The 25,492-nt window shown below is 41.1% G+C and overlaps 1 protein-coding gene across 1 annotated transcript in view; it reads left to right on the top strand.

Annotated features, from left to right (window-relative positions):
- GNAQ (G protein subunit alpha q) overlaps nucleotides 1-18,731 on the top strand; it is a 259,407-nt gene extending 240,676 nt beyond the window's left edge. The window contains 2 exon segments of the mRNA XM_028526246.2: nucleotides 9,166-9,319; nucleotides 14,556-18,731. Of these exon segments, the coding sequence (XP_028382047.1) occupies nucleotides 9,166-9,319; nucleotides 14,556-14,746 (345 nt within the window). The 3' untranslated portion in view covers nucleotides 14,747-18,731.
- Nucleotides 18,732-25,492: the final 6,761 nt, after the last annotated feature.

Below are 25,492 nucleotides of genomic sequence, written 5' to 3'. Positions count from 1 at the left end.
TTGCAGAAGAGCTTGCCAACCTGTTTTACACACTGAAGTACTCTGAACAATCTGGTATATATTCTCACTAAATAAATGTTAATTATTATCATTCTTAAGTTTTATATGAAATAAATAGCATAGAGCTAAAAATACATCAGTCTGAAAAGTTTCATAATATATTATTCCTGAAAATAGGACTAAAAGTAAAAAACCTTATTAATTATATGACAAATTACCATTTAAAATGTAAAAATGCTTTAGGAGTATGCACCTGCCTCATTTAATAATCAACTTATTTTCAGAATATTTTATGTACTGGGATGGGCAAAAGTAGATGTATAGTTGTGAGTACACGAAACAGTTTATTCTTGTGTTACTATGTATTATTGTATTGTTTTCTGTATACGAACTATAACCCCATTTTTGCCCATCCCTGTATTTTGTATGAGAAAACTTTTAAATCAAGAAGTTACACCTCCTTTCTCCTTACTTTTCTTGTCATATGATCAATTTACCTACTTACTGAGACCCTTTAGTTTCACACCTAGTCTGGTTCCCTGTCTCAGTTCTCCAGTGTTACCTACTGTCCGGATCTGTTCAGTGGAAATTCTAGCCATCTGCCTGCAGTCTTGGGAGGGAAGAAAGAGGAGGGAAAAGATATGGGTACCAAGAGTTAATGATGAGAACTTTGGTGTGCATATGATCATGGCTGGGTCAGGTCAGGTGGTACCCCAGTTGACGGGGCCCCAAAATGCAATCCATACAAGCCCTTGGAGTTTCTCTCTTTAGACACAGGCAAACCAAATTCTTATCCTAACACCAACATCTTACTGTGTTGGCTGAAGAATTAAACAACAACGTGTTTCTGGACCCAAATTGACCCATAAAAGTTTTGGAGGCAATAAAAGAAATATTTTACTGAGTTGCCCTAGCTTATGTCATCCCATCCCTATCTTCCCCAGACTTAGACTTTCTTGGAAAAACACACCAGGAATTTGCTCAGATTCAGTGAGATGTACTGACATGTACGTACTTGGTTTGTGTGGATAGATCAAATCTTCCTTGGACCTTTTTCAGGGTATTTGGGGTTTCCAAACACAGTTGTGTCATCAGGTCTGTTTTCTTTTTAATCCCTACCTCTGCCTCCCCAGTCTGCTTCTGTATCTCTTTGTCCAAAGTCTTCAGCAGTTTGACCAAGTCCCTGTTCATCAGCTGTGAAAGCAGAAGGTGGACAGCCAAACAACAGAGGCTGACATTCAGGCACACCTCTGCTTGCTAACAGCTCTAATACAGTTTGCAGAACACTTTTTCAGGTTGAACAGTGCCTTATGTTGGCCAAGCTAGCTAGTACTAGAAACTAAGTTGGCTTTAAGGAAAAGTTCCCCACTAGGAAACTGAAATTTGACTTTTGCTATAAAGTAGAACTATTGTCTAAGTTAGGAATATCAAGGCTATTTAATTTCAAAATGCTCCAGAAAATCTCTTTGAAATATCCAAAATTAAAAATTTGACAAAAAGGGAAACTAAAATAATGGTCAATAACTTCAGTATATAAAGAGTTCTCTGGCTACTCCATTTCCTGTACTGTACTTTACAGTATACTGTACTGTACAAAGTATCCCTGTGGGTATTCTATGAGTGTCTGTCAGTATTTCTTAATCCCCTCACCTCTTCACCCATTCCCCACACCCCTCCCATCTGGCAGCTGTCAAGATGCTCTCCATGTCCATGATTCTGTCTCTCTGTTCTTCTTGTTTGCTTAGTTTGGTTTTTAGATTCAATTGTTGATAGATAACATATTTGTTGCCATTTTATTGTTCATAGTTTTGATCTTCTTTGTCTTACATAAACCCCTTTAACATTTCATGTAATAATGGTTTGGTGATGATGAACTCCTTTAGTTTTTTGTCTGGGAAGCTCTTTGTCTGCTCTTCCATTCTAAATGATTTCTTTGCTGGGTAAGAGTAATCTTGGCTGTAGGTCCCTACTTTTCATGACTTTGAATATTTCTTGCCAGCCCCTTCTAGCCTGCAAAGTTTCTTTTGAGAAATCAGCTGACAGTCTTATGGGAACTCCCCTGTAGGTGAATCTCTGCTTTTCTCTTGCTGCTTTTTAGATTCTCTCTTTATCTTTAATCTTTGGCATTTTAATTATGATGTGTCTTGGAGTGGGCCTCTTTACATCCATCTTGTTTGGGACTCTGTGCTTCCTGGACTTGCATGTCTGTTTCCTTCACCAAATTAAGGAAGTTCCTTTTCATTATTTTTTCAAATAGGTTTCCAGTTTCTTGCTCTTTTTCTTCTCCTTGCAAATGTTGGCATGCTTAAAGTTGTCCCAGAAGCTGCTTATACTATCCTCATTTTTTGGATTCTTTTTTCTTGTTGTTGTTCTCACTGGTTGTTGTTGTTGTTGTTGTTTTTACTTATGTTCCAAATCACTGATTTGATTCTGAGCTTCATCCACTCTCCTCTTGTTTGGTGTGGGGATTGGCTCAGGGAGTAGAGGGGTGCTGGGTGGATGGGGCCAAAGGGGGAAATTGGGACAACTGTAATAGCATAATCAACAAATTATAATTAAAATTTTTTTTAAAAAATTCATACAAACTATAACTAAGCATTAAGAGCAAAAAAAAATACAGACAGACAGTTTTCTCTGGCAAAGACATGAGCAGATAATTCACCAAGGAAAATACTGCAAGTTAGCAAGTATATTGCAAAATGATTAGCTTGACTGATATTTTAAAAATTTCAATTCAAGACAGTAAGTTATCATGTCTTCACCCTATGTGTCATTTCTTGCCTCATGTAATTTGATATGAAAATGATTTTGAAAGGATAAAACTCCCTTCTTGAGGGGAACAGTGAAAAGAGCAGAATCACACATGACTCCAGGGTGCGTGAGTTAGTTCAACCCACCCCCCCCAGTGTCAAGAGCCTTAAATTTTCCATTGTGCTTTGCTAGACTGTTATAAAGAAGATTTTAACTATGAAAATCTTTATACACAATGTTGTAAATTACAGTGCTATTTATAATAGTGTTAAAAATCTCTTATAGGGATTTAGTTAAGCTCAAACTTCATGAAACAATTCAAAATACGTATGAATTATAAAACAGAAAACTCTTAGGACATAATGTTAACAAAATACAGTGTATAAAATTTTATACACAACATAACCACAGCCCTTTAAAATTGCAGTAATATAGTAGCTATAAGCCACATGTGACTATTTAGATTAAATCTCATTTCTCAGCTTTGGCTGGTGTGGCTCAGTGGGTTGGAACACCGTCCCATAGCCAACAGATGGTGGGCTCCTTTCCCAGCCAGGGCACATGCCTGGGTTGTGGGTTCAGTCTCTAGCTGGGACACGTACCATCCCCAGTCTGGGTGCATACGGAGGCAACCAAAGGATGCTTCTCTCTCACATCGATGTTTCTCCCTTCCTCTCTCTCTAAAAAGCAATGAAAAAAAATGTCATTAGGAGAGTAATGAATGAGTGAATGAATGAATGAATATCATTTCTCTGGTGTATTAACAACCATTCAAACATTCAATAGCCAACTACATGTAGCTGTTGGCTTCTAAATAGGACAGCATATGTACAAAAAAAAGAAGTCTTTTTGGATAGTGCTGATATAAAATAACCTTCAAAACCATACCTAATTCATAAACAAGAAAAAAATAAAAGTTAACAGAAAACAATAGTTTTAAGTGGGCAATTTAAGCATGGGGATTATTTCCTTCCTTCTCTTTTGTTCTCTAAATTTTCTTTCATGACCATATATGGGTCATTGAACTTTGTTTTAATAATAAAAATGTATGGGGAACGAATACAAGTATAGCTTGGGGAAAGCCAGCTAAAATTTACTCTCCACAGTTGAGGGTGGGTTTTTTTTTTTCTTGTGTTCTTTTTTTTCCCATTCTTTATTTTTCTTTTCTTTCCTTTTTTTTGCTGTGTTTGTTCAGGTTAGATCAGAATTTCAGAAACTCAGGTCCTTAGGGAAATTGAGGGGGGGGCATCAAATTGGTACTCAGTCTTGGAGGAGTTTGCATATAACTGTAATTTGAAATGACCACACCCCCATTTCTTTTACTGATGCTCTTCACAATTCCAAACAAGTGGGTTAAAAAAATGGAATCTTTCAGCTTGAACTTTTGCCCTGAAGTCAACATTAAATGTTTACTGTGCATTACCAGTGATACTTAAGAAAAAGAAGAATCACTCATGTCTATGGAGATAATCTGTATTTTTCCTCTTTGTTGTCCATTTTAAGTTAATTTGGGTTTGGTTCTAGCTAAATCTAGCAAAAAGATACTAAGTGGACCTCAGCGAATCAGCTTTTTCTACAAGCAGTGGCCTCAGTGCCATGGGGACATATGCCTGTTCCGCCAAGTTTTGTCTTTGGACTCTTGACACAGTGCCAATGGGTCCATCGTGGTCTGATTAGAGTCCACCCACTCAGGTTATCAGCCACCTTCTGCAGATCTGTCTGCTTGTGTCCTTGGCTCTTTCGATGCTGCCTTGGTGCATGGCCATCTGGTTGGTTGTTGCAAAAATATTTTATGCGATTGGGAACAGGAGCAGTTCATGATAGGCTGGAATGTTATTCTTCTGTCTAAACTCTGAGGGTAAACCCTCTTAATTGTGTAAAAACAAATTTTAATCCTCACCCCAGGATATGTTTATTGATTTTTGGAGAGGGAGGAAAGGACAGAGGGAGGGGAATGGGGGGAGGGGGAGGGAGAGAGAGAGCGAGACATCAGTATGAGAGAGAAATGTCGACTGGTTGCCTCCTGCACATGCCTCGACTGGAGATTGAACCCACAGTCTGTTTTGTGTACAGGTCAACATTCCAACCAACTGACCCACCCAGCTAGGGCTAATTATGTGTAAAAATGTAACAGTCTTTTCCATTTAGCTCCAGTGGAAACAAATTATAGCCATCAATTTAGATGAGCTTCAAATATGGGAGAGATTGGTCCTCATGAGATTCAGGCTGGAAGAAATTTCCAGTGAAACAGCTGAGGGAAATAATCTGGTGTCCAGATATTTCATGGAGGGAGAAAAGTTACAATGAAAGTGACAGCACATGCAATTTAAGTTTGCAGTGTGATAGAGCAAGTTAAGAGGCAGGGGAGGACTGTTGCTTTTAGGCATGAGATTCCACGTCACAGAGCAAGCAGGTGGTAATCCCTCTTGAGCCGCTAGTGCAGGGGCGTCAAACTCATTTTCACCGGGGGCCACATCAGCCTTGAGGTTGCCTTCAAAGGGCTGAAGGTAATTTTAGGACTGTATAAATGTAACTCCTTCTTAAGAGTTAAGCGAGAGGACGGTGCTGCCACTGGGTAGAAACAAGGTAGAGGGCTGGATTCGGCCTGCAGGCCTTGTGATCACCACCTGGGCACCAGTGGAACTGCCTGAGATGATGACAGAACAGTAGGTGTGAATAGATATGGGAGAAAATAAGGGGAAGGTAGGTGAACTGAAAAGTCAATGATGTGAATACTCAAGGCATGAGCAGGGTTAGGAGCAAAGAGGAGGAGTTCATGTATATAAGGATAGGCTTTGGCTCACTGGCATGTAAGCATAAAATTAGTAAGATGGAGAATAGGCTAATTTCAAGTAGAAAGATCAGCATGTTGTAAAGTAGTCTTTGAGAGGTTGCTACTTGATTGCTTGACTAAAGTTCTAGCAGATATTTAAGGAAGCAGTCCTGTTTGCTCTAACCTCTAGGACTGTGGGTTTCTGCGTCAGAGGTTACCCATGTGTCATGTTCTGTCCCTCACATGGAGGCTTTCCACTCTCCTTACCTAAGGGTGTGTGACCGCCTCTCCTCGACCCTTTCCCAGTCTCTTTCTCTGTCCCTCTCTTTTTCCTCCTCCGCGCCTCCTACAATATGCACTGGTTTGCGCTAGTTCACGTTCAAGGGCCTGCTGTATGATCTCATCTCATTACCGAGGAACCTTAGAGCTGGAGGTAACAGGCAAATCAGTTCCATGTCTTTGTTTCTCTAAACATCCTCTACAGGTAGAATACACAGGCTCACAGGCAGGAATTATAATTCAGGAGCTCTCTTCAAGCCTAGAGCGTGTGCCAAATTTGATCTCAAATAATCACTTTGCAAAGATTTGCAAAGACTAAGTAAATCATGGAGGAAATGATATCTGTCCAGCTGAGTTTGGTGTTCTTCTCATTTCTATTCCTGTTGTCTGATTTGGATAGCAGAGGTGGGATGGCTAGGGAATGTCTTTAATTATTGCTCATTCCACGACTTCATTTATATATTGTAACTGTTGTTTTCTTAGCTTGCTCTGGGGTTAAGAGTATTAAACATTTTTAGAGATTTTTAATATACTTGAAGAAACATTCAAGTATTGAATAAATGAAATTGGCAGACACCTGAATGATTTTCCAGTTTCTCATAAATTAGATATATCTGGACTTGAAATCATGAATAAGTTCACTTTGTACAATTCCAGTGAATAGAAAGAGACTCCGTTGGATTTACAGTTAGGTCAGAAATTGGAGGTAAGAGCATTGCCTAACCAAGAGGTTCTTACACAGCCGTTTTGCCTGCTCTGCTGGTGGCGGCCAGTGAAAGCTACTGCCAGTGCTTTGGGGTCACAGCTGAGTGCTTTGCATGTATTATTTCATTCTGTCCTCCCTGACCCTGGGGATAGGAGAATACTGAGGTTCAGTCACTCACCCAAGGTCACACGGAGTGTTTAAGACAGAGCCTTTGTTTCCAACGAAAGTCTCCAGCTCACAACCCTGACCCTTCCCTTCTCCCCTCTCAATCCAACAACAGGATCTTGGCACTGAATGTGTTTTGAATTCTGGTAGTGTTGACATCAGACAGGACACATAACAATGCGATCCTGATGAAGAGACAAAGTCAAATACACTAAGCTTTTTCCTAAATAACTGAGGGAGGAAAACCATATGCAGAAGACCAGGCTTGCAAATTTTTTTTCATAAGGCTTTGGAGTTATTTTTCTTTTGAGTCATTGTATTTATTTACCTAGTTGAGATATGGAAATGAAATAAATATTTGAAGGAGTATATTCCTAAGTCACTAACATCCATCTTAAGGATGTATGTGAATTTTTAAAGTATCAAGGTTTGATAAGCTACAAATAATAATTTTGAACTTTATATTATTTCAAACTTTATATTATTATGGGTTACATTTTAAAATAGTAACTAATCTTGGTCTTTTAAGATAATAATGACCTTTAGTAAGGTGATTTATAAGGTGTTCTTCAATGAGTTGTGTCTGAGAGGAAATAGGGAAGCAGCCTTTTCACAGATCTCTTTACAGGGCTGATCTCTTCACAGATCCCTTTCCTCCTTGTAATCTCTCCCTCTATCAAGATTCACCTCAAAACTACATTTGTTCTTAAGTCAAATCCTCCTTTCCTGTGTGACCCCCACTCTTCTGTTGGCCCTCACGTGGGCCTGGACTTACACATCGCCACTCCGGTCCCCGCGGGTCCTCTGGCACACAGACCTCATCCCCACCATGTCCTCGCAGCTTCTAGCAAACACTCAGCGTGTGTCTGCTGAGTGCCGGGCACAGCAGGACGAGGCCAGCGTGCGCTGGGGACGTGTGAGGAGGGAGCCGGCCCATCGGGGGCTCACAGAAGGATTTCTTGGGGATGTCAGGTTGACCTGAGCCTCGAAGGATTAGGAGTGAGGACAGCATTACAGGTCAGGAGAGTTCAGTCATGCTTGTGTGAAAGTGACACTGCTGAGTTTGTTGTATAGTGACGAGAGCATTTGTGTACGGGTTCCAGTTGAAGGTGTGCACTGGGGTCAGGTGGTGCACAGCCCTGGAGGCCAAACTGAGGAATGTGGGCCTACAGGCGGCCTCGGTCGTGTTAGCAGGGGACTGCGTCACTCAGCAGTGTTTTCTGTAGAGATCTCAAGAATGGATTTGAGATGTTAAAGATTAGAGGTATGAGACCTCTCCCGCGCCCCCCCCCCCCCCCACACACACACTGATGGCTTGAACAGGGATTTTGCAAATGACAAGAGAAGACAGTGAATGGTCCGTTGTGGGTACAAGGTGGGGAGCAGGTAGCATGCCTTCTGGGGAACAAAGATCTGGGTAAAGCACTTCCCAGCTGAGTGCTCTCCCCCTTCACTGGTTCTATCCCATGGGAAGCAGGTTGGTTACCTGATCACCATGGTTTCTGTCCATTTGGGCTGCTGTATCAAAATATTATAGCCTGGGTGCATTATAAACAGCAAACATTTATTTCTTACAGTTCTGGAAGCTGAGAAGGCCAAGGTCAAGGGGCAGGCAGTTTTGGTGTCTCGGAAAGGCCTGCTTCCTGGCTCATAGGCAGTTGTCTGTCTTCTTGCTCTGTCCTCATGTGGCAGAAGGGGTGAGGGGGCTCCCCAAAGTCATTTCTGTAAGGACACCAATCCCACCCACCTCCTGATGAGTCTACCTCCTAATACCATCACAGTGAGTGTTAGGACTTCAACGCATGAATTTTGGAGAGATGGAGAGACACACTTTCAGTCCATAACAAACGTGGTCCGGGTGAGCTGACTTTTCTGAGACCACATTTACCCCAGGCAAGGTGACTGCGTGGAGACCAGCCAGGCCACTGTGCTTACTTGCCCACGGCCTGTCCTCGGGTTCTGTGGCCACTTCACTCTTCCATGTCCCTCCCTGTGGGGGCACAGACCACGTCCCTTAAACTGTCCTCGCTGTTTAAAAATAAAATTAATTCTGATGCCTCGAGTTAAACACAGATTAGGCAACACAAAAGTGAAACCTAGTATTATATTTAGCTCTTAATTCAGATTGGAAGTATTTAGTCATGAATGAATAATTTTTTGGTGAAATGTATGATAGTGTTCCAGATACAGCATGATTCTCTAGGCTTTGATTGTTTTCTCTTAAGGTCAAAGAAGTTATCTCATCATATTTATTATTATTCTCTTGTGCTTATCACCCTGGGAGTTTACATTATAAGAACAGCTCATATGTGTACGTGTCCTGAACCAATGGGCATAAATCCTGACCAAAGTTACCACAGCTCAGCTCAAGGCTACAAAAATCAGATGCATACGGAAGACGGAACTGGACTTCTGAAATAAACACAGTTCACAGGTTGAATAATCAAGTAATTCATGCCTTGTTTTGTTTTTTGTTTTTTTTTTTCCCCAGAACCGAATGGAGGAAAGCAAAGCACTCTTTAGAACAATTATCACATACCCCTGGTTCCAGAACTCCTCAGTTATTCTGTTCTTAAACAAGAAAGATCTTCTAGAGGAGAAAATCATGTATTCCCACCTAGTTGACTACTTCCCGGAATACGACGGTGAGTCAGCCCTCCAGCTGGCCCAGGAGCTGGGGCGGCGTTTTCCCTTCCGGACGAGCGCAGGAACTAACCCTCCATGGGGCGCCCTTGCTGTCCTTGCCCTCAGAAGTGTGCGTGTTGTGACTGAGGAAGGATGGGTTTTAGCTTGCTCTGTCTTTTAATGATGTGCAACTTACAGGAAAAGAAAACAACTTCTTGCATGTTTTAAAATAAGTCTGTGAGAGTGAGGAGTGACCCATCAGCATTGACTGGTTGTGTATCAACCAGTATAATTCCCTCTGTATCTGCCTTTCATTTGGAGATGGTGTGCCTCCACCGCTGTCTGGAGAGAGCACAGTTCTGTGGTCAAGAGCCCATGCCCTGAAGTTAATCTACTCAGATTCTGAGTAGACCCTTTATATAGACCCACAGTAAAGTCCCTTAATTCCCCTGGGCCTTAGGACCAAGTTCAAGGGGTTATTTTATAGACTGTAATGCATAGAGTATGTGTGACATTTTAGAATGGTGACTGACAAACACATAGTGAAATGTTTACTTTTGAGAGGCTTCGTGATCCGATGAAGTACCATCCTCAGGAAAGGTACCTGTCCTTTAAGCTCTTCCTCTGGCATTTAGAATCAATAGTACTCACTTCAGTATTCATTTGGCTTTGCATTATTTATTTCCTTCTTGTAAACAGATCTTGCCTCTCCAAGACTATAAAATCCTGAGCTGGACATGACATCCAGCCCATCCTGAGAAATACTTGATCAGTTGATAACAAAATGCAGCCACACACAGCCACTCTAAAACAGGTGAAAAAAATCACAGCCGCTGGCCCATAAAGTTTTATTGAAACAGCCACACCCATTCATTTAGGCACTGTCTGTGGCTGCCTTCATGCTACAACAGCAGAATTACATAGTCAGGACAGAGATCAGATGCCTAAAATACTTACCCTGGCCCTTCACAGAGGAAGTTTGCCAAACTTTGATCCAGTTAGAATAGCAGTTAGGGGACAGGCTCTCACTCCACCGAGTTCCAGCCCTGCCACTTACTGGCCGTGATGCCTGCTTTCTTCCTAAGTAAAAAAGAATGGAATGGAATCATATAATTAAGTCACTTAGCACAGCGCCTGCCACAGAAGAGCACAAACTGAAAGTGCCTATTATAGAGGGTGTTTAACAGGAGGAGAACAGAGTGTTTTAAAAATTGCTTCATCAACATGATATCTGGGATGGATATCAGTTGAACAGTGTTTCTGTACTTCTGAGAGCTCCCTCAGAAAGGTAATTACTTCAAAAATCGACGATTCAGTTTGGCTTCCCAGCTTTCTATGCATACACAAACACATCAGGAATGGCGTTTTCCTCATCTTTTCATCACCCCCTGTCCCCCGCGCCCGCGCTTCTGGCCCTGGGCCACCCTCAGAAGAGGTACACGTTTAAAGAACTGAAAGTCCCTTCCCAAAATTCCTGTAAGATTCTGAAAGTTGACAAACAGAAAGGAGAAACTGTTGCAGGTGTTATCAGGGATTAGCGATAATACCGTTTTCGTTAACAGTGTGTTCCCACCCCTTCTCCAAGTACACACTCCTTTGTGCAGTGCTGTTTCTTTAAAAACATTCCTAGCTTCAGCAGTGTTTTCACTTTTACCTCTTTCAATTTGCCACTAGCCTGCCACCGAATCATGCATACCTGAAACTGTATCCCTCAGGCTCCCTGAGGAAACTGCAAAAGGAACTAAGTGTGTCGTTAACATGCTCTCTCGCAGCAACAGGCTAGCTCTTTAAACACGACATCAGCCCAAATAAGATTGGCACAAAGCGTCTGGCTTACAACGAAACACACGCGCTTGCCTCACACCCCTGGAAAGAGAGATTCATAATCTTTCTCGGAATTCGGTGAGAATCGCAGATGAGAAGTGATGCCACCCCCCATGTGTAGCCACCCCGCTGTGGGCTAGTTCGAGGTCATGGTGGCTTGCATTCAGGATGGTGGAGGGTAGGCCCAGCACAGCCTGCCCCCAGAGGCTCGAGCTGCTCCACATAGCACGTGTAGTCACATCATACACTGTTTGTGGTTTGTTTTTTTTTTTTGCAAAAAACATAAAACTTTATTCTCTCTCCTCCCCCTGTGCAACATCTTCCTGATCTCGTCATATTTCCCTCACATTCCTCATCACTATGAGTATTTTCCTTCCATCATATGCCCATTGTGAATGTTTTAAAATCTGAAGGTGATGTTTAAATCTCCCCCAGAACCACGTAATGCACATAGGACTTGGCTGTGGCAAAAATACATTGTGTTATCCACAAAGCAGAGGCAGCTGTCATTTCCCGAGACTCAAAGCCCTGGGAACATGAGCTAAGACTGAAAAAACTCCAGGCCACTCACACTGCAGTGATGTTTTTATAATAAACATGTTTATAGTATTGTAAATTTCACACTTCCACATTTCTGCACTTACAAGGTCTTAATCATAATGAATGCCATTTCTATATTTCTCTTTAGGGAGGGAAATTATCATTTCCACATGCACTTGAATTGCAAAATTGTTCAGAGACTGTGGAATTCTGTTCCTGCTTTGGTATCTCTAATGATATCTTTGTAGTTTATGCTTATTCAAATAGCATAACTTACACTTAAAAACATAACACACTCCAAGTGCTCTTTAATGAATTTGAGTCTAGTTCTTATATTCTTTAGAACAAAAAGAAAGAAAAAAATATGTGGACCCTTTTTTTCAAATGGGGTAAGTTCAAAATCTAAGTTCATTCATTCACAAGGTAGAAAGACAGTGTTCATTGATGAAAATGAGAAATTTTCCCAGCTCTAATAATCTACTAGTTTTAGTTACATTTTTATTACTACTATGAAATTAGTAACTTAACCATAATACATTGAAAAAGGACAGTAAATAATTTTGTTTACATATATAAAATACCATTTTTAATTATAGCACTTTTTAAATCAATAGACCAGCTTTGTTAATCATTGACCAAAATTTCATTTCTAAGTAGGTTGTGTAAGTGGAATCATGCTATTTTTGTTCTTTTGTGTTTGGCTTATTTTACTTGGTTTTATGTTTTTAGGGTTCATGAATGTTGTGAAATCCATCAACTTCACTTTTGTGGCTGAATAATACTCCACTGCATGTGTATACTACCCTGTGATTATCCATTCCTCTGTTGTTGGACCTTTTGGCTATTCTGAATATGCAATGAATAGTGTTGTATAAGTATGCGTAAGAGTCCCTGCTTTCAATTCCTTTGGATACACAGGGTGGGGCAAAAGAAGGTTTACAGTTGTCAGTATGGGAAACAGAGTGTATTCCTGTATTTTTTCCATACAAACAACTGTAAACCTACTTTTGCCATCCCTTGTATATCTAGGAATAGAACTGCCAGGTCATGTGGTAATAGTATGGTTTTTGTTTTTGTTTTTGTTTTTGTTTTGTTTTGTTTTAGGAACCACCAAACTGTTTTCTACAGTGGCTGCACCATTTTACATTCCCACTAGCAATGCACAAGAGTTCAAGTTTCTCCATATCCTTGCCAACACTTGTTATCTTCTACTTTTTTTATTACAGCCATTCAAATAGATGGGAAGTAGTAATCTCACTGTGGTTTTGATTTGCATTCCTCTAATGATTAATGATGTTGAGCATCTTGTGTTTATTGGCCACTTGTATATCTTCTCTGGAGAAATATATATTCTTTTTTTAAATTTTTACTTATTTTTCAGAAAGAGGAAGGGAGTGCATGAGAGGTGGGAGAGAGGGAGACATCTGTTTGTTGTTCTACCCCTTCGTGCATTCACTGGTTAATTCTTGTGTGTGCCCTGACCGGGATCACACCCACAACCCTGGTGCTTTGGAACGAAGCTCCAACCAACTTAGCTACTCGACCAGGGCAGGAAAAATCTATATTCTATAGATATATTTTTTATATTAACCTTTTATCAGATATGTGATTTACAAATATTTTCTCTCATTCTTTAGGTTGCACTTTTACTTTCTTGATAATGTCATTTAATATACAAGGTTTTTAATTTTGATGAAATCCAATGGATCTGTTTATTCTCTATTTCCTTGTCAGTACTTATTGTTTTGGGGGAAGATGATTGTAATCAATCAAATCTGCATGCAGAACTCCTAACAACTTAACACCAAAACCCAAACAATCTAATTAAAAAATGGGCAGATGACCTGAAGAAACATTTCTCTGAAGAGGACATACAGATAGCCAATAAAGATGCTCAACATCACTAACCACCAGGAAAATGCAAATTTAAACCACAGTGAGATATCACCTCACGCCTGCCAGAATACCGTCAATAAATCAACAAACAACATGCACTGTTGGTAGGATTGTAAATTGGTGCAACCACTATGGAAAACAGTAAGGAGGCTCCTCAAAATATTAAAAACAACTGTCATGTGACCCAGTAATTCTGCTTCTGGGTATTTATCCAAAGAAATCCAAAACACTAATTCAGAAAAATATATTCGCCCCTGTGTTCATTGCAGTATTATTTATAATAGCCAAGATATGGAAGCAACCTAAGTGTCCATCAGTAGATGAGTGGATAACAATGTGGTTCATATATATATAGAGAGAGAGAGAGATATATAGATATATAGATATATCTCTCTCTCTCTATATATATATTATATAGTGGAATATGACTCAGCCACAAAAAAGAACAAAATCTTGCCATTTGCAACAACGTGGATGGACCTAGAGGGTATTATACCAAGTGAAATAAGTCTGACTGAGAAAGGCAGGGACCACATGATTTTGCTTGTATGTGAAATCTAAAAAACAACAAACAAACAAAATTCATACAGAAAATAAGCTCATGGTTGCCAGATGGGAGGTGGATTGGGGGATGGGTGAAAAAGGTAAAGAGATCAAAGAGTACTTAATTACCAGTTATAAAATAGTCACAGGGATGCTCAAGTACGGCATTGGGAATATAGTCAACAATATTGTAATAATTGTGTGTGGTGTCAGATGGGTACTAAACTTACTGGAGTGATCACATCATAACTTATATAAATGTCTAATTGCTATGTTATACACCTGAATCTAATATTATATGTCAACTGGAATTGAAAAAAGATACAGGTACCTTACTTTAAAAAGATGCAATACAGATGTCATCTTCATGGGCATGGACTCAGTAAGTATTTATTGAGCAAATGCATTAATGCATCAACTAACAAACTGTTCCTCTCATCCCTTGCCCAACAGGACCCCAGAGAGATGCCCAGGCAGCTCGAGAATTCATCCTGAAGATGTTCGTGGACCTGAACCCAGACAGTGACAAAATCATCTACTCCCACTTCACATGCGCCACAGACACCGAGAACATCCGCTTTGTCTTTGCTGCCGTCAAGGACACCATCCTCCAGTTGAACCTGAAGGAGTACAATCTGGTCTAATTGTGCCTCCTCGACACCGCCCTTCCCTTCCTTGGTGGGCTGTTGAAGCTATACAAGAGGGACTGTATTTCTGTGGAAAACAATTTGCATAATACTAATTTATTGCCGTCCTGGACTCTGTGTGAGCGTGTCCACAGAGTTTGTAGTAAATATTATGATTTTATTTAAACTATTCAGAGGAAAAACAGGATGCTGAAGTACAGTCCCAGCACATTTCCTCTCTATCTTTTTTTTAGGCAAAATCTCGTGACTCAATGTATTTTAAATTCTGTCATGCACTCACAAAGAGTTTTCTCACTCTCTCTCTCTCCCCCCACCCTCTCCCTCTCCCTCTTTTTCTATTGAGCAAAACGAAGCTGATTTCCTTTTTCCCTCCTGATTTTTCCCTAGTTACAATGGCCTTTATCCTAGTTCCATTCTTGGTCAGGTTTTTCTCTCGAATGAAACTGTCAGGACGTCATTCGATTTAAGCCATCAATATCAGCTTAACAGTTTGTAGTTTTTGCTGAAGGATTATAAGTATTAATACTATGGTTTTAAATGTATTGATTGCTCTGGATACACACATAGAGCTTTTTATATAAATATATTGTCTTGCCTCACTTTGGGCTGGAAGCCCATCTCATGGTTAAGTTCCTTTCTTTTGGATTTCTGCCTTCAGCCCTAGCTTGGTCGCTGCTCAGAGAAACGTGTGGAAGTCAGTCAGGAGAGGGCGGAGACACACAGGAGGAGTTCTTTCTTTTGGAATGCCACGTGCCATTGTCAGTCCTTCTTTCCTCGCTTTTTCTTTTTTCCCCCACCCCGTTCTTGAAATTGCAGATGCCAAAAAAGATGCCAACAGACACTACATTACCCCAATGGCTGCTACCCAGGCCCTTTTTTTCATAGGTTGCTCTTCATTTTTTCTTTTGGTTAAGACTTTTTCTCCCTTTTTTCCTTAGTGTTTGGGCCACAATTTTTAGATGACTTTTATTATGGGTATGTGTTGCCAAACCTGGCTTTTTGTAAAACAGAATAAGAAGAACTTCAAAGATAAAGGCCGGTATCTTAACACACAGGTGAACAAGACTGTGAAGCCTGAAGTGATTGGCTGAGAATGAACCTGAAACACCAATTGCCAAACAGTTGGTAACTGTAAATCTGATTCTCACGGTCCATTCTTTTCTTTGACCTTAATCACATTGTTCGGTCTTCACGTTCCATGTCGAGTGTCCAAATCGGCAGTGTGGACAGTGTCCGCTGTGATGCAACGTGGAATTTGCTTGTCTCTCTTCATTTGAAGCCACTTTTACTCTCTTTACATTCTTGAAGTTGAGTAGGTCTGCCAAGAACATTGATTGATAGTATTCTGAAACTTTAGTTTGCAAAATCTGAAGCTATTCTAGTTTGCCATCTTTGGATCTTTTTATACTGGTGACTAGTTACGTTGAACTTGAGGAAGATTTGTGGACTTAACTCAAAAGTAACCTCTCATTGTTCTGTAAAACGTGTATTTATGTAACTGAACCTACTGAGAGAGATGTTTGGAGTTCTCTATGTGCAATTTTCAACAAATGCAAAAAATACAGTACATACATTGATGAACTCTTCTATCAAGCGACTTTAGGTGAAACATGGTTTAAGAAAATAAACCATGGCTTGTTTTAAACTTGCTGGGAAGTTAGAACTAGGCCATGACACTGGTCTCATTTTAACTGTAATACTATTTGGCACAAGTCTAAACTTCCATATGAATCACTCTCTTGGAACAACAAAGGGGAGGGAGAAGATTAATGGCTTATTAGGTGAGTTACCAGAGTTACTAACCAGTAATGAAATATTCTCATTCTTCACTCTCCCAGCCTCAAACAACACAGGTTACTTTTTTTCCTTGCTCAGAAGCACCTGTAATTTAATTCAGAAACAGACTGCCTGTAGGTATAGTGCAATTATGAAAGCTCTAATCATTGTACATACATCTCTCTCTTGATATTGTAGCATCCATACTGGCTTTGTGATCATTAATTTTTTGGCGGATTGAATGTGCTGTATTGATATGTATCTATGTAATTGTATGTCTTATAGCTAATTCACATTTTGAATAATGTTATTTTATTTACTTTTTTAAGAGAGGAGAATGTAAATTTGTCAGTTTATTTCTGACTAGGGATATTATTTTTTTCCATTTAGAAAAGAAGAAAAAAAAAACCTTACTGTCGTACAGAGCGGTACTAGCATCGTGCTGTCTAAAACCATTTGCACATTCCTGAGCAGAGGTATACTGATTATAAGACCCAAAGGTAATTTCATAGCAAAATACATAAAATCAGCTGGAGCTTTTATACAAACATGGAAACCAACTTTGTAGAACTTTTGCCATTTGATGTAGGATTGGAATATGAGCTTTTATACAATTCATATTCTTATTTGGCAAATGCACAGTTTAGTATTACCTCTCTGATGGCCTTTATTAGAAAGGCAGTTTTAGAAGCTATTGTGACCCACTAAGGAGATGTTTTAACAGCTAGAGACCACTGCTTGCCTGAAAGGGCGACCTTAAATTTGGTGCAGCAAAAAAAAAAAAAAAAAAGAAAAAGACAAAAAAAGTAAACAACATTTGAAGGCCTACAGTGTATAGAGAAAACCTCATCACAAGATCATAAGTGTTACAGTTGTAGGGAATCAAGATATTCTATTTAATAGAGCTATAGTAGATTGTAGTCGATTAAACCTGATCTCAAAGCTCAGAAGAAGCTGAGCAAAACAGGGAAAGATTGTTATATTTGTCTTTATGAAATTGGGATGGAATTGCTATGCAGAATTGAGGTTCGTGGCCTCACTGTTCGTCTTAGGGTGCATGACAAGATCCCTTCTCTTGAGAAAGGAAAACATTGATCACCCTAGCTGCAGTGATGCCTAGAAACCTAATTGTATCCACACTAGTCAGTCGAAGCTAAAGGATTTCCTTTTTTGTTTCTTTGTTCGGGGTTTTATTGAAGGGGCTCGGGGCGGGAAGGGATTCTTTTCAGTTTTGTATAAAAACAAAGTTTACTCATGCTTTATATTATATTGTGATTGCAAGCGTTATAAGCGTGTACCACTGGACTCCTGTCGATGCTCTAGGTAACAGAGGCCTGTGGCAAGTTTTATGGTGACTTGGGCATGTCTTATTCAGAAACAAAAACAAAAAACCTTTCTTCAGCATACCAAGGCAAGCAGCCATTTCATGACTCACTCAACACATCGCAGTGTACCAGTTTACAGATGATTTTCCCCCTTTTTGCGTGACACGGCAGTTCCAACCCACCGAGAAATCCTCATTTGTAAATTGGAGGTTTGTACTATGCCTTACAGAGCTTAAATTCAGAAGTTTGTGCCTCATATCTGAAACAAAGGGAAATAGCACACCCATCCAAAAGTAAATGCGTCCCCTCAAAGTCGTTAGTGTTTTTTTAAAAACATTTTCATAGAAAGAGCTCTGTTGAATGTCACGAATAAACTGCGGGGAAAATCCTCTTCGGAACCTGCCTATGTTGTTTACTAGCCGATGACATCCACAGAAGGTATTTGAAGAACACCTGAAACTTGTATTTTTTTTTGTAGATTCACTAGCAGGTCTAATATTTTAAAAAGGTAATTCAGCTAAAGGACAATTTACTTTTTGTACTTCAGACTATCTTGATTGTCAAGGTGTACGAACTGTAATCTTAAAATTTATACTGCCACATGATTGTAAATTGTAGTTGTCTTAAGTTAGGAATCGGTGAAATGCTATTTATGCTGGATTTGGGTCAAAATGACTTATTTGCAAAAAAAAAATTAAAATAATGGGAAGAAAGGGCTGCATAATGAAATACTGCAAGACTCAGATATTGGTTGGAAATAACTTTCAAATTACCTTCAATTTCCCTTTGTTTTCAGTTTCTTAAAAAAAGAATGAATGAAATGAAATATAGCAGAATGTTAACCCATATAAAAATAAAGTGTACCCAAATATTGTAATGTATATTGCTGCTCTTCTTAAAATTAAATAAGGGTTTTAAACCACTTAATTGGTAATTGAAAACATCTCAATTGATACAAATAAGCTGTGCTTGGTATACATTAATATTTTCCTCCAAAGATGTATCTTTGGTTAGAAACACACAAAAATTAAAGTGAGTAATATTGTATGTTTATCTCTCTCTACATATTTCCAGCATACGTAGTGTTAATAGATCTGTCCTGGTAACTGTGTCTTCGGGATTTCATTTTGGTTCCATCAAATTAGGAAAAGAAATGGCCTAGTTGTACGTGATTAGCTAGAGATTTTTGGAGCCACACACCTGCTGTTCAGTAGCTACTTAGTACAGAGTCTCAACTTGTCATTCGTTTCTCACAGAAAATCCATTTCCTGCCTTCTTCCCAACTACTGACACCCTTTCAATAACACTGTTGCCTCTAGAATCATGTTCCAAGTATGCATACACACCTAGCACATAGTAGGTGCTCAGATATTCATTTCCTTCTTAGTTCCCTTTGCTCTCACGTATCTTCATTTCCCCACATGATTCCTACTGATAGAAAATGACATTTACATGTTATTAAGATACCTATTGGGTAAAATTGGATCTTACATGGATAAGGGAATTCCGATTTTTGTAGAAACTATAGTAGACAGTAAAGCAACAGGGAAGATGATATTTGGCAGAATATTTTTAAGTTGGGATACAAAGATAGAAAATTACTATGTAACTTTGTTCAGGTTACTTTGACAGAAACACGTTTTTGGTGGATTTCTTTTCCTCAAAGAACTCTCTAAATGCAGCTTCTTGCTGGATTCCTTGCCCATCATCACACTGGGAAGCCCTTCCTAGACCCATGTATTTAGGGAGTTTGGTCAGAAAACATTTTTAACTTGCAGTATTTAAAAAAATCATATTTACTGTTCTTACAATGTCATTCAAATGCATGTATTGTCTACTGTTTGGGGACGGGAACTAGTTTTGCAAAAAAAAAAAGAAAAAAGAAAACACCTAATGTTGTATAATAATGCCCCAATGATCTTGCTGGTTAAAAATACAGTATTTTTGGCCATAATTTGTACTACAGTATTCTTCATTCTTGAGTTTTGCCTTTGAAGTTGCTCAAGCTTCTCTCAGAATGTTTTTTTTATTATGAGCAGTACTGGAATAAATCTTTTCCTTAAAACACTTCATACTGCACATGCATTCTCCAAACTGGGTTCAGTAGTATTAAACCAACCGAAAGAAAAAAGAGTCTTTTCCCTTCTGTACATTAGCAGAAATTTCGGTCTTCTTTAGTAGGAATATTCATATTGATTAAAAAACAAAACAAAAACAAAAAACTTGCCCTGACTTAAGTTGCAAGGAACTGTAAAAATCAGTTTATATAGCTGCTCAATAAAGACTTCCAAAGGGCCGCCCATCCTCCACCTGAGTGTGTCTGCCAAGGAGCAAGAATGCTGGCCTCCAGGAGCAGTGCTCAGCCTGGAGTTTCCCCAGTGAGCAGTGTAGGGGCAGGGCGCACTCCACAGGGGCACAGGACCTGTGGAGGTGTCTTTTGTGTCTATGCCTTTTAGAAGCGCTCATCTAGGCTTTTGAAATCAGCTAAAAAGTAGTGGGGGGAATGGGTGGGGGGCTAGCAATTTTGTGAAGTTGGGGTTCATGGTGGCAAGTGCTTTGCTAGAGAATCTGTACCGTGCAGGGTCTCAATAACAAAAACAAAAGCTGGTCCTGCTACTTCTAATCAGGTCTTTCTGATTGACAGCCCAGCTCTTAGGGAATTTTGTGTTTTTCAGCAAACTGCTCCATCTAAATACTTTAGAAAAGAAAGTTTCATTCTTACTGAAAAACTTATGGTTTAAGGCTCTCCTATCCCATTCCTGCACGTCCTCGAGACCCTTTCCAATAGATGGTGTTCCCTTCTTTCTGGATCGGCCGGTTAAGGGGATGGTGTGACTGGGGACTGTCACTTGGAACAGGCCTGGAGTGATCCGGTCCCACAGCCTCTCTCGGAGAAGCAGGGTGTTAAGCTGCCCTCAGCTCCCCCCACCCGGTGGCCTTCTGACCCGGGCTTGAGCAACCTAGGAGCTGTGTCCTTTTGCGTCACCATCTTGAAGACCCTCAGTCCACAGAAGACACACGAACTCACTGAACATTATTTGATCTGAGTGAAATATTTTTACTGGACCTTTGACTCCTAGAGCAAGCCTGCCCAGTCAGACTACCTTCTGTCCTATTCTTTTGGAAGAAGAAAAACTCAGTTGGTCTGAAAGCTTTTCTGCGGGGCTCTTCATCTTCCCTGCCTCCTCCCATTTTTTTTCATCTGATAGCCTGAGGGCTGCCTCTTTAGGAACCAGTGAAACCGTAGCCAAAAGTGAGGGTGGAACTTGATGCAGAGGAACAATAACCATTCAGTGATAAAGTGTACAGGGCAATTTCCGATGGTAAATCAGCCAGTTGCTTTTCTTTTGCTAATAATGTTGAGTCATTACCACACTCTTCTGTTACCCCCTATTTAAAGCCCTTATCGAAATTTTGTTTAGGGCTGGAGAGCTGAAGGCCACGGTGAAGGGTGGGCTTCTAGGTGGTTTGTTTTCTTTCAACTTATCTGTGCATCACCATTGTTCCTTTGTTTCACTGCCAGGACTGAGTAAAGTGCAGATCTAGCTATTACAAGGAACAGAACAGACTATTTTAAGGAAGCTTCCCAGCTCACTGCAAAACAAAGTCTTGATTATGAAATGGAGGTCTCTTTAAAATCTAAGCTGCGCACAGGGAGTTCTGAAAAGATTCTTTTTTCTTTGAATTCTAACGCCTCAAGACTTGAAATCTGGTCTGTGTTGATTTTCTCTCATAGAGAAACATCCTGTTTCCTCCAAGAATGCAGAAGTATTTTTCTGCCCCATTAGCCCGTGAGTACAATAAGGCAACTTACCCCCTTCAATTAAGAGGGTAATTAAACCAAATGATAACAAAGAGCTGCTGGCAGGAATCCCTTGGCGGGGCCTCCCCAGCCCTGCTCAAGCTCCTCAGTCCTGGAGGAGGTGTTGCTCTTAGAGGACGGTGGGCCTGTCCCACCCAGGACTGTACAGAGAAGGGCCACTGGGACTTTCCCTCTGTTCTCAGTTGGCCCAGTATACGGGTGTGGTGGGTAGTTCAAGTATCTTTAGAAATGAGGGGGCCAGGGAAAGGTAGGCTGGCAGATGGGGTGTGGCAAACCCTTTACTTAAGTCTGCAAGTGGGAATTGCACACCACGCAACCCAGCTGCTGGGAGGCAAACACAGCTGCTGACCAGACCGTGGTCTTGTCTGCCCTGGGGTGCGCCTCACCCAGGACACCAGGCCTGTTGGCCTGGATCCCATACTGCTTGCCACTCTGCCCTGGCGTGCCAGGCAGGGCCAGACCAGGGGTTACAGCAGCAATAAGTATATACCTAGGATCACCACAGCATTGGCAAAAGGGCCTGCTTCCTTTTCTTGGAATACAAAAGGGCCACTGCCAGTGGTATCCTGGTAAATGGTTGACAGTTGGAGAGGGGTGACATCCAGGAGTGTGGTACTGATGTATAGTGTGTGCTGATTTCGTCTATGTAAATTAATACTTCCACCCTGCCTAGTTTTATGCTACTGATTGGTGATGTCACTGAACTCAGAGTTTGGAAAAGATTCTAACAATAAGTGCTCCTAAGCAGCACCTGCCCGGCACCCTCAGTCTTTTTAAGACGACTCCCTGTAAACCTGGGGAATTGGCAGCAGGACACGCCCACCCAACCCACTGCCCTCAAAGCACATGCCTGCCTGCCCCTGTGCTCTCGGGCTGATACCAAGGGGCAGCTTGGCCAGAAGAACGAAATACATAAACTCTTAAAAAGAATGGCAGGCAGGGATAGCCAGGAAGCTGCGGGGAGTGAGGATGCAAAACCAATTTGGATATTGGATTAATGTAACACTTTGTGAGATTGAGTGTGTGCGCGTGAACTGTCTCCACATCTCCAAGCAGCTCTGGTGTTACTGAACACAGAAAAAGCCTGTACACATGTTCGTATCAGTTAGGTGACATCATTAATCCTAAGTGCTTTATGAAACTAATTTCTATATGTGTGGTTGTATGTAGAACTTAAAAGTGGTTTGACTTTGTTGAAGTTGTGCACACAGAGATGTGTGCACATATACATGAGCACATACAATAGGACTCGCGTATCCCTTGGTTATCAGAAGCTTTTCCACTCACAGAAAAGAACTCATACCGACACAAGACAGAAAAGATCACAAAATCCATGCTTAATGTTTGCTTTAAAATTTGTCATGTCAGTCTTTCCAGGTGCCATCTTCAAGAGCTCTGCCATATGTGTGAATGAATACCTAGTCAGGCACATTAGGAATGTTTTTAAAAGGGCAGGTGAGTCTAGGCAGGGGCTTCAGTATCTTGAGTGATGAGGGGCTGTATTTCCAGCAGAGAACAGGAGGGAGGGCCTCCTGGCAGGTGCAGAAGCTGGATGTAATCTCTAAATCACAAAGGTGAGGCCTGTGTGATTCAGTGCCCAACACTTCGGGCTTTGTCATTCCCATTCCTGAGGTGAGTTTCCCTGTGCGGGTTGCTCACTCGCCATGAAGGATGATGGATCCCCACAGCTCTAGGCTCACACCACACAAATGCATACACAAAACCACATACTCGACTCCACGGGGTATGGAGCTTGGCTGGCTCTGTGTCACTATTCTCAGACTGATTGAAGGTGACCACCTTTCCATGTCCCCTGACTCGCACAGGGTTACTGCAGACAGTTCTCTTTTGGGTCAGGAGCTACCTGCACCCCTCCAGCATTTTCTGGTCCCAGACCAGAAGCCATAAGTCAACTCCTCAGGAATGACACACCACGCGTGAGGGACAGGCAGTGGTGGGTATACGCTGCAGTTTCTGATCCTTGGTGGGCAAACCCAAAGCTTGCTCAACACACCCTTTTAGGGGGTCCCAGTGGGCTGGAGCCCACTTGCTGTTGCTGGAACCCACTCACTCACATAACCTTTATTGGTTTCCCTCCCTCCCCTGCCACACTTCCACATTCCCCCTGTGCTTTCCAGGGTCACCTCTTAAAGAAAGCCCAGTTAAGATGACAGGGCCATCCAGGGGCGGCTTTTGGGTGGGGAAGCACCTGAGGGACTGGTCAGGAAGGCAACACAGTTAAAGCTAAGAAACATTTGGCCTTCAATGCACTCTGAACTGCAGCTGAGAGCTGATGTTCAAGATTAGCACCTGGAACCCCAGCATGAAATGACTCTGCTACCAGAGCCCACAGTGAGAGACTATATATATATATCAATAACATATATGAAAAAAATTCATCCTTTTCCTGGAAGCTACCACTTAGAGCATTTTCAAAGATGATAATTTTTAATTGTTGAAGAAAAGTAATGCAGACATTTCAACCTTATTGCAATTCTGTTTGGAGGGCTTCTTTACTCCTTTCCTCTACCTGCCCAGCCCTGGCCATTGCCCGAAGGATGAGCCCTCACACCAGCCCTGACTAATCGATTCCAGACAGGTCAGGCCAGCTGCCTCCTTGGAGACGGGAATGCACTTTTGTCTTACTCCCCTGCCCAGTGGACAGTGCTAATATAATCAGAGGCAGAGAGGAAAGATTATTCCATCAGACAATTGGCACATATGGTGATATTTAATTGCCAGGAGGAAATTCAGAGGAGAGGGAGCATATATTGAAAACTATAACAAAAAAAAAGGAACATTATCTAGGCCCTGTTCTGAAAGAGTGTCTGCCTTCTTTAAAACAAGTAAGTTTCTCAAGTTTTTGATGGTTGATAAAGGCATGTCCTTAGAAAAAATTAATTAAGGAAACTTGTTGGGAACCACCCTGCCTGATTTCAGAAGCTGTAATCCCCTCCAAGGCTAAGGCTGGATGAGTGACCTTGGGACCATAAGCCACTGAGGAGACAAAGCTTATCTCCCTGTCAGGAGCGCTGCTTCTGCTCCTTTTACTTCACCCTGTCTGGCCCCCAATGCTTGGTTGGTTAGCCAATGATGGGTAAGATTCCCCAAAGGGGGGAACAATCTAAGACAGGCACGATCACATGAGAGGCCCCCAAGAAAGGACTTTGGGGGGCTACAGCAAAAGGGGGCGATGGACCCCCGCCCCTCGGCTTTGACAAAACCTGAGTGCTCATTGTCTGCAAGAAAATCTCCTAATCTCTTGGTTGCCTTACTTGCCTTGCTCCACCTAAGTCTGAAACAATGACAGAGGGTGGTGCAGCCCTGTGCTGGAAAGGGTGGGTTCCCCAGGTGATCAGGCCTAAGAAAGAATATGTAAAATCCTGTGAAACCTGATTTGTTTAGAATGCCCTCAATTAAATGATAAGGGTCCAAGCAAGAAGTTTGTTCCTCAAGGTTTTACAGCTTTTTAGCTATCTGACCCTGACTCAAAATAGGCCCTCAGAGTTCTTTGTTCTCTATTGTTTGGTCCTTACTGCCTGGTAATAATTAATGAGTTTTATCTGTATTCCTGTGCAAATGAATCCAATAAAAGCCCAGGCTTTTATTGAGGAACAGGCTCCTGGCACTTCTCCTTTGAGAGACTGGCCACCTTTCCTCCCCAAGCAGATCATGTCTTGGTAGACTTATTCTCATCTGTGGCAGCCAGGGGGTGCCTTGTGGGTGGAGCCCCCCCACAGAAACTGTGTTTCCAATTTTGATAAAACAGGACTTAAGAATGAGAGGCTCACTGCCAATGCAAAAACTATTATATCACAA

The sequence above is a fragment of the Phyllostomus discolor genome, chromosome 3, assembly GCF_004126475.2.
Source record: "Phyllostomus discolor isolate MPI-MPIP mPhyDis1 chromosome 3, mPhyDis1.pri.v3, whole genome shotgun sequence".
Taxonomy (NCBI): Eukaryota; Metazoa; Chordata; class Mammalia; order Chiroptera; family Phyllostomidae; genus Phyllostomus; species Phyllostomus discolor.
This window is presented reverse-complemented; position numbering and strand designations above follow the sequence as displayed.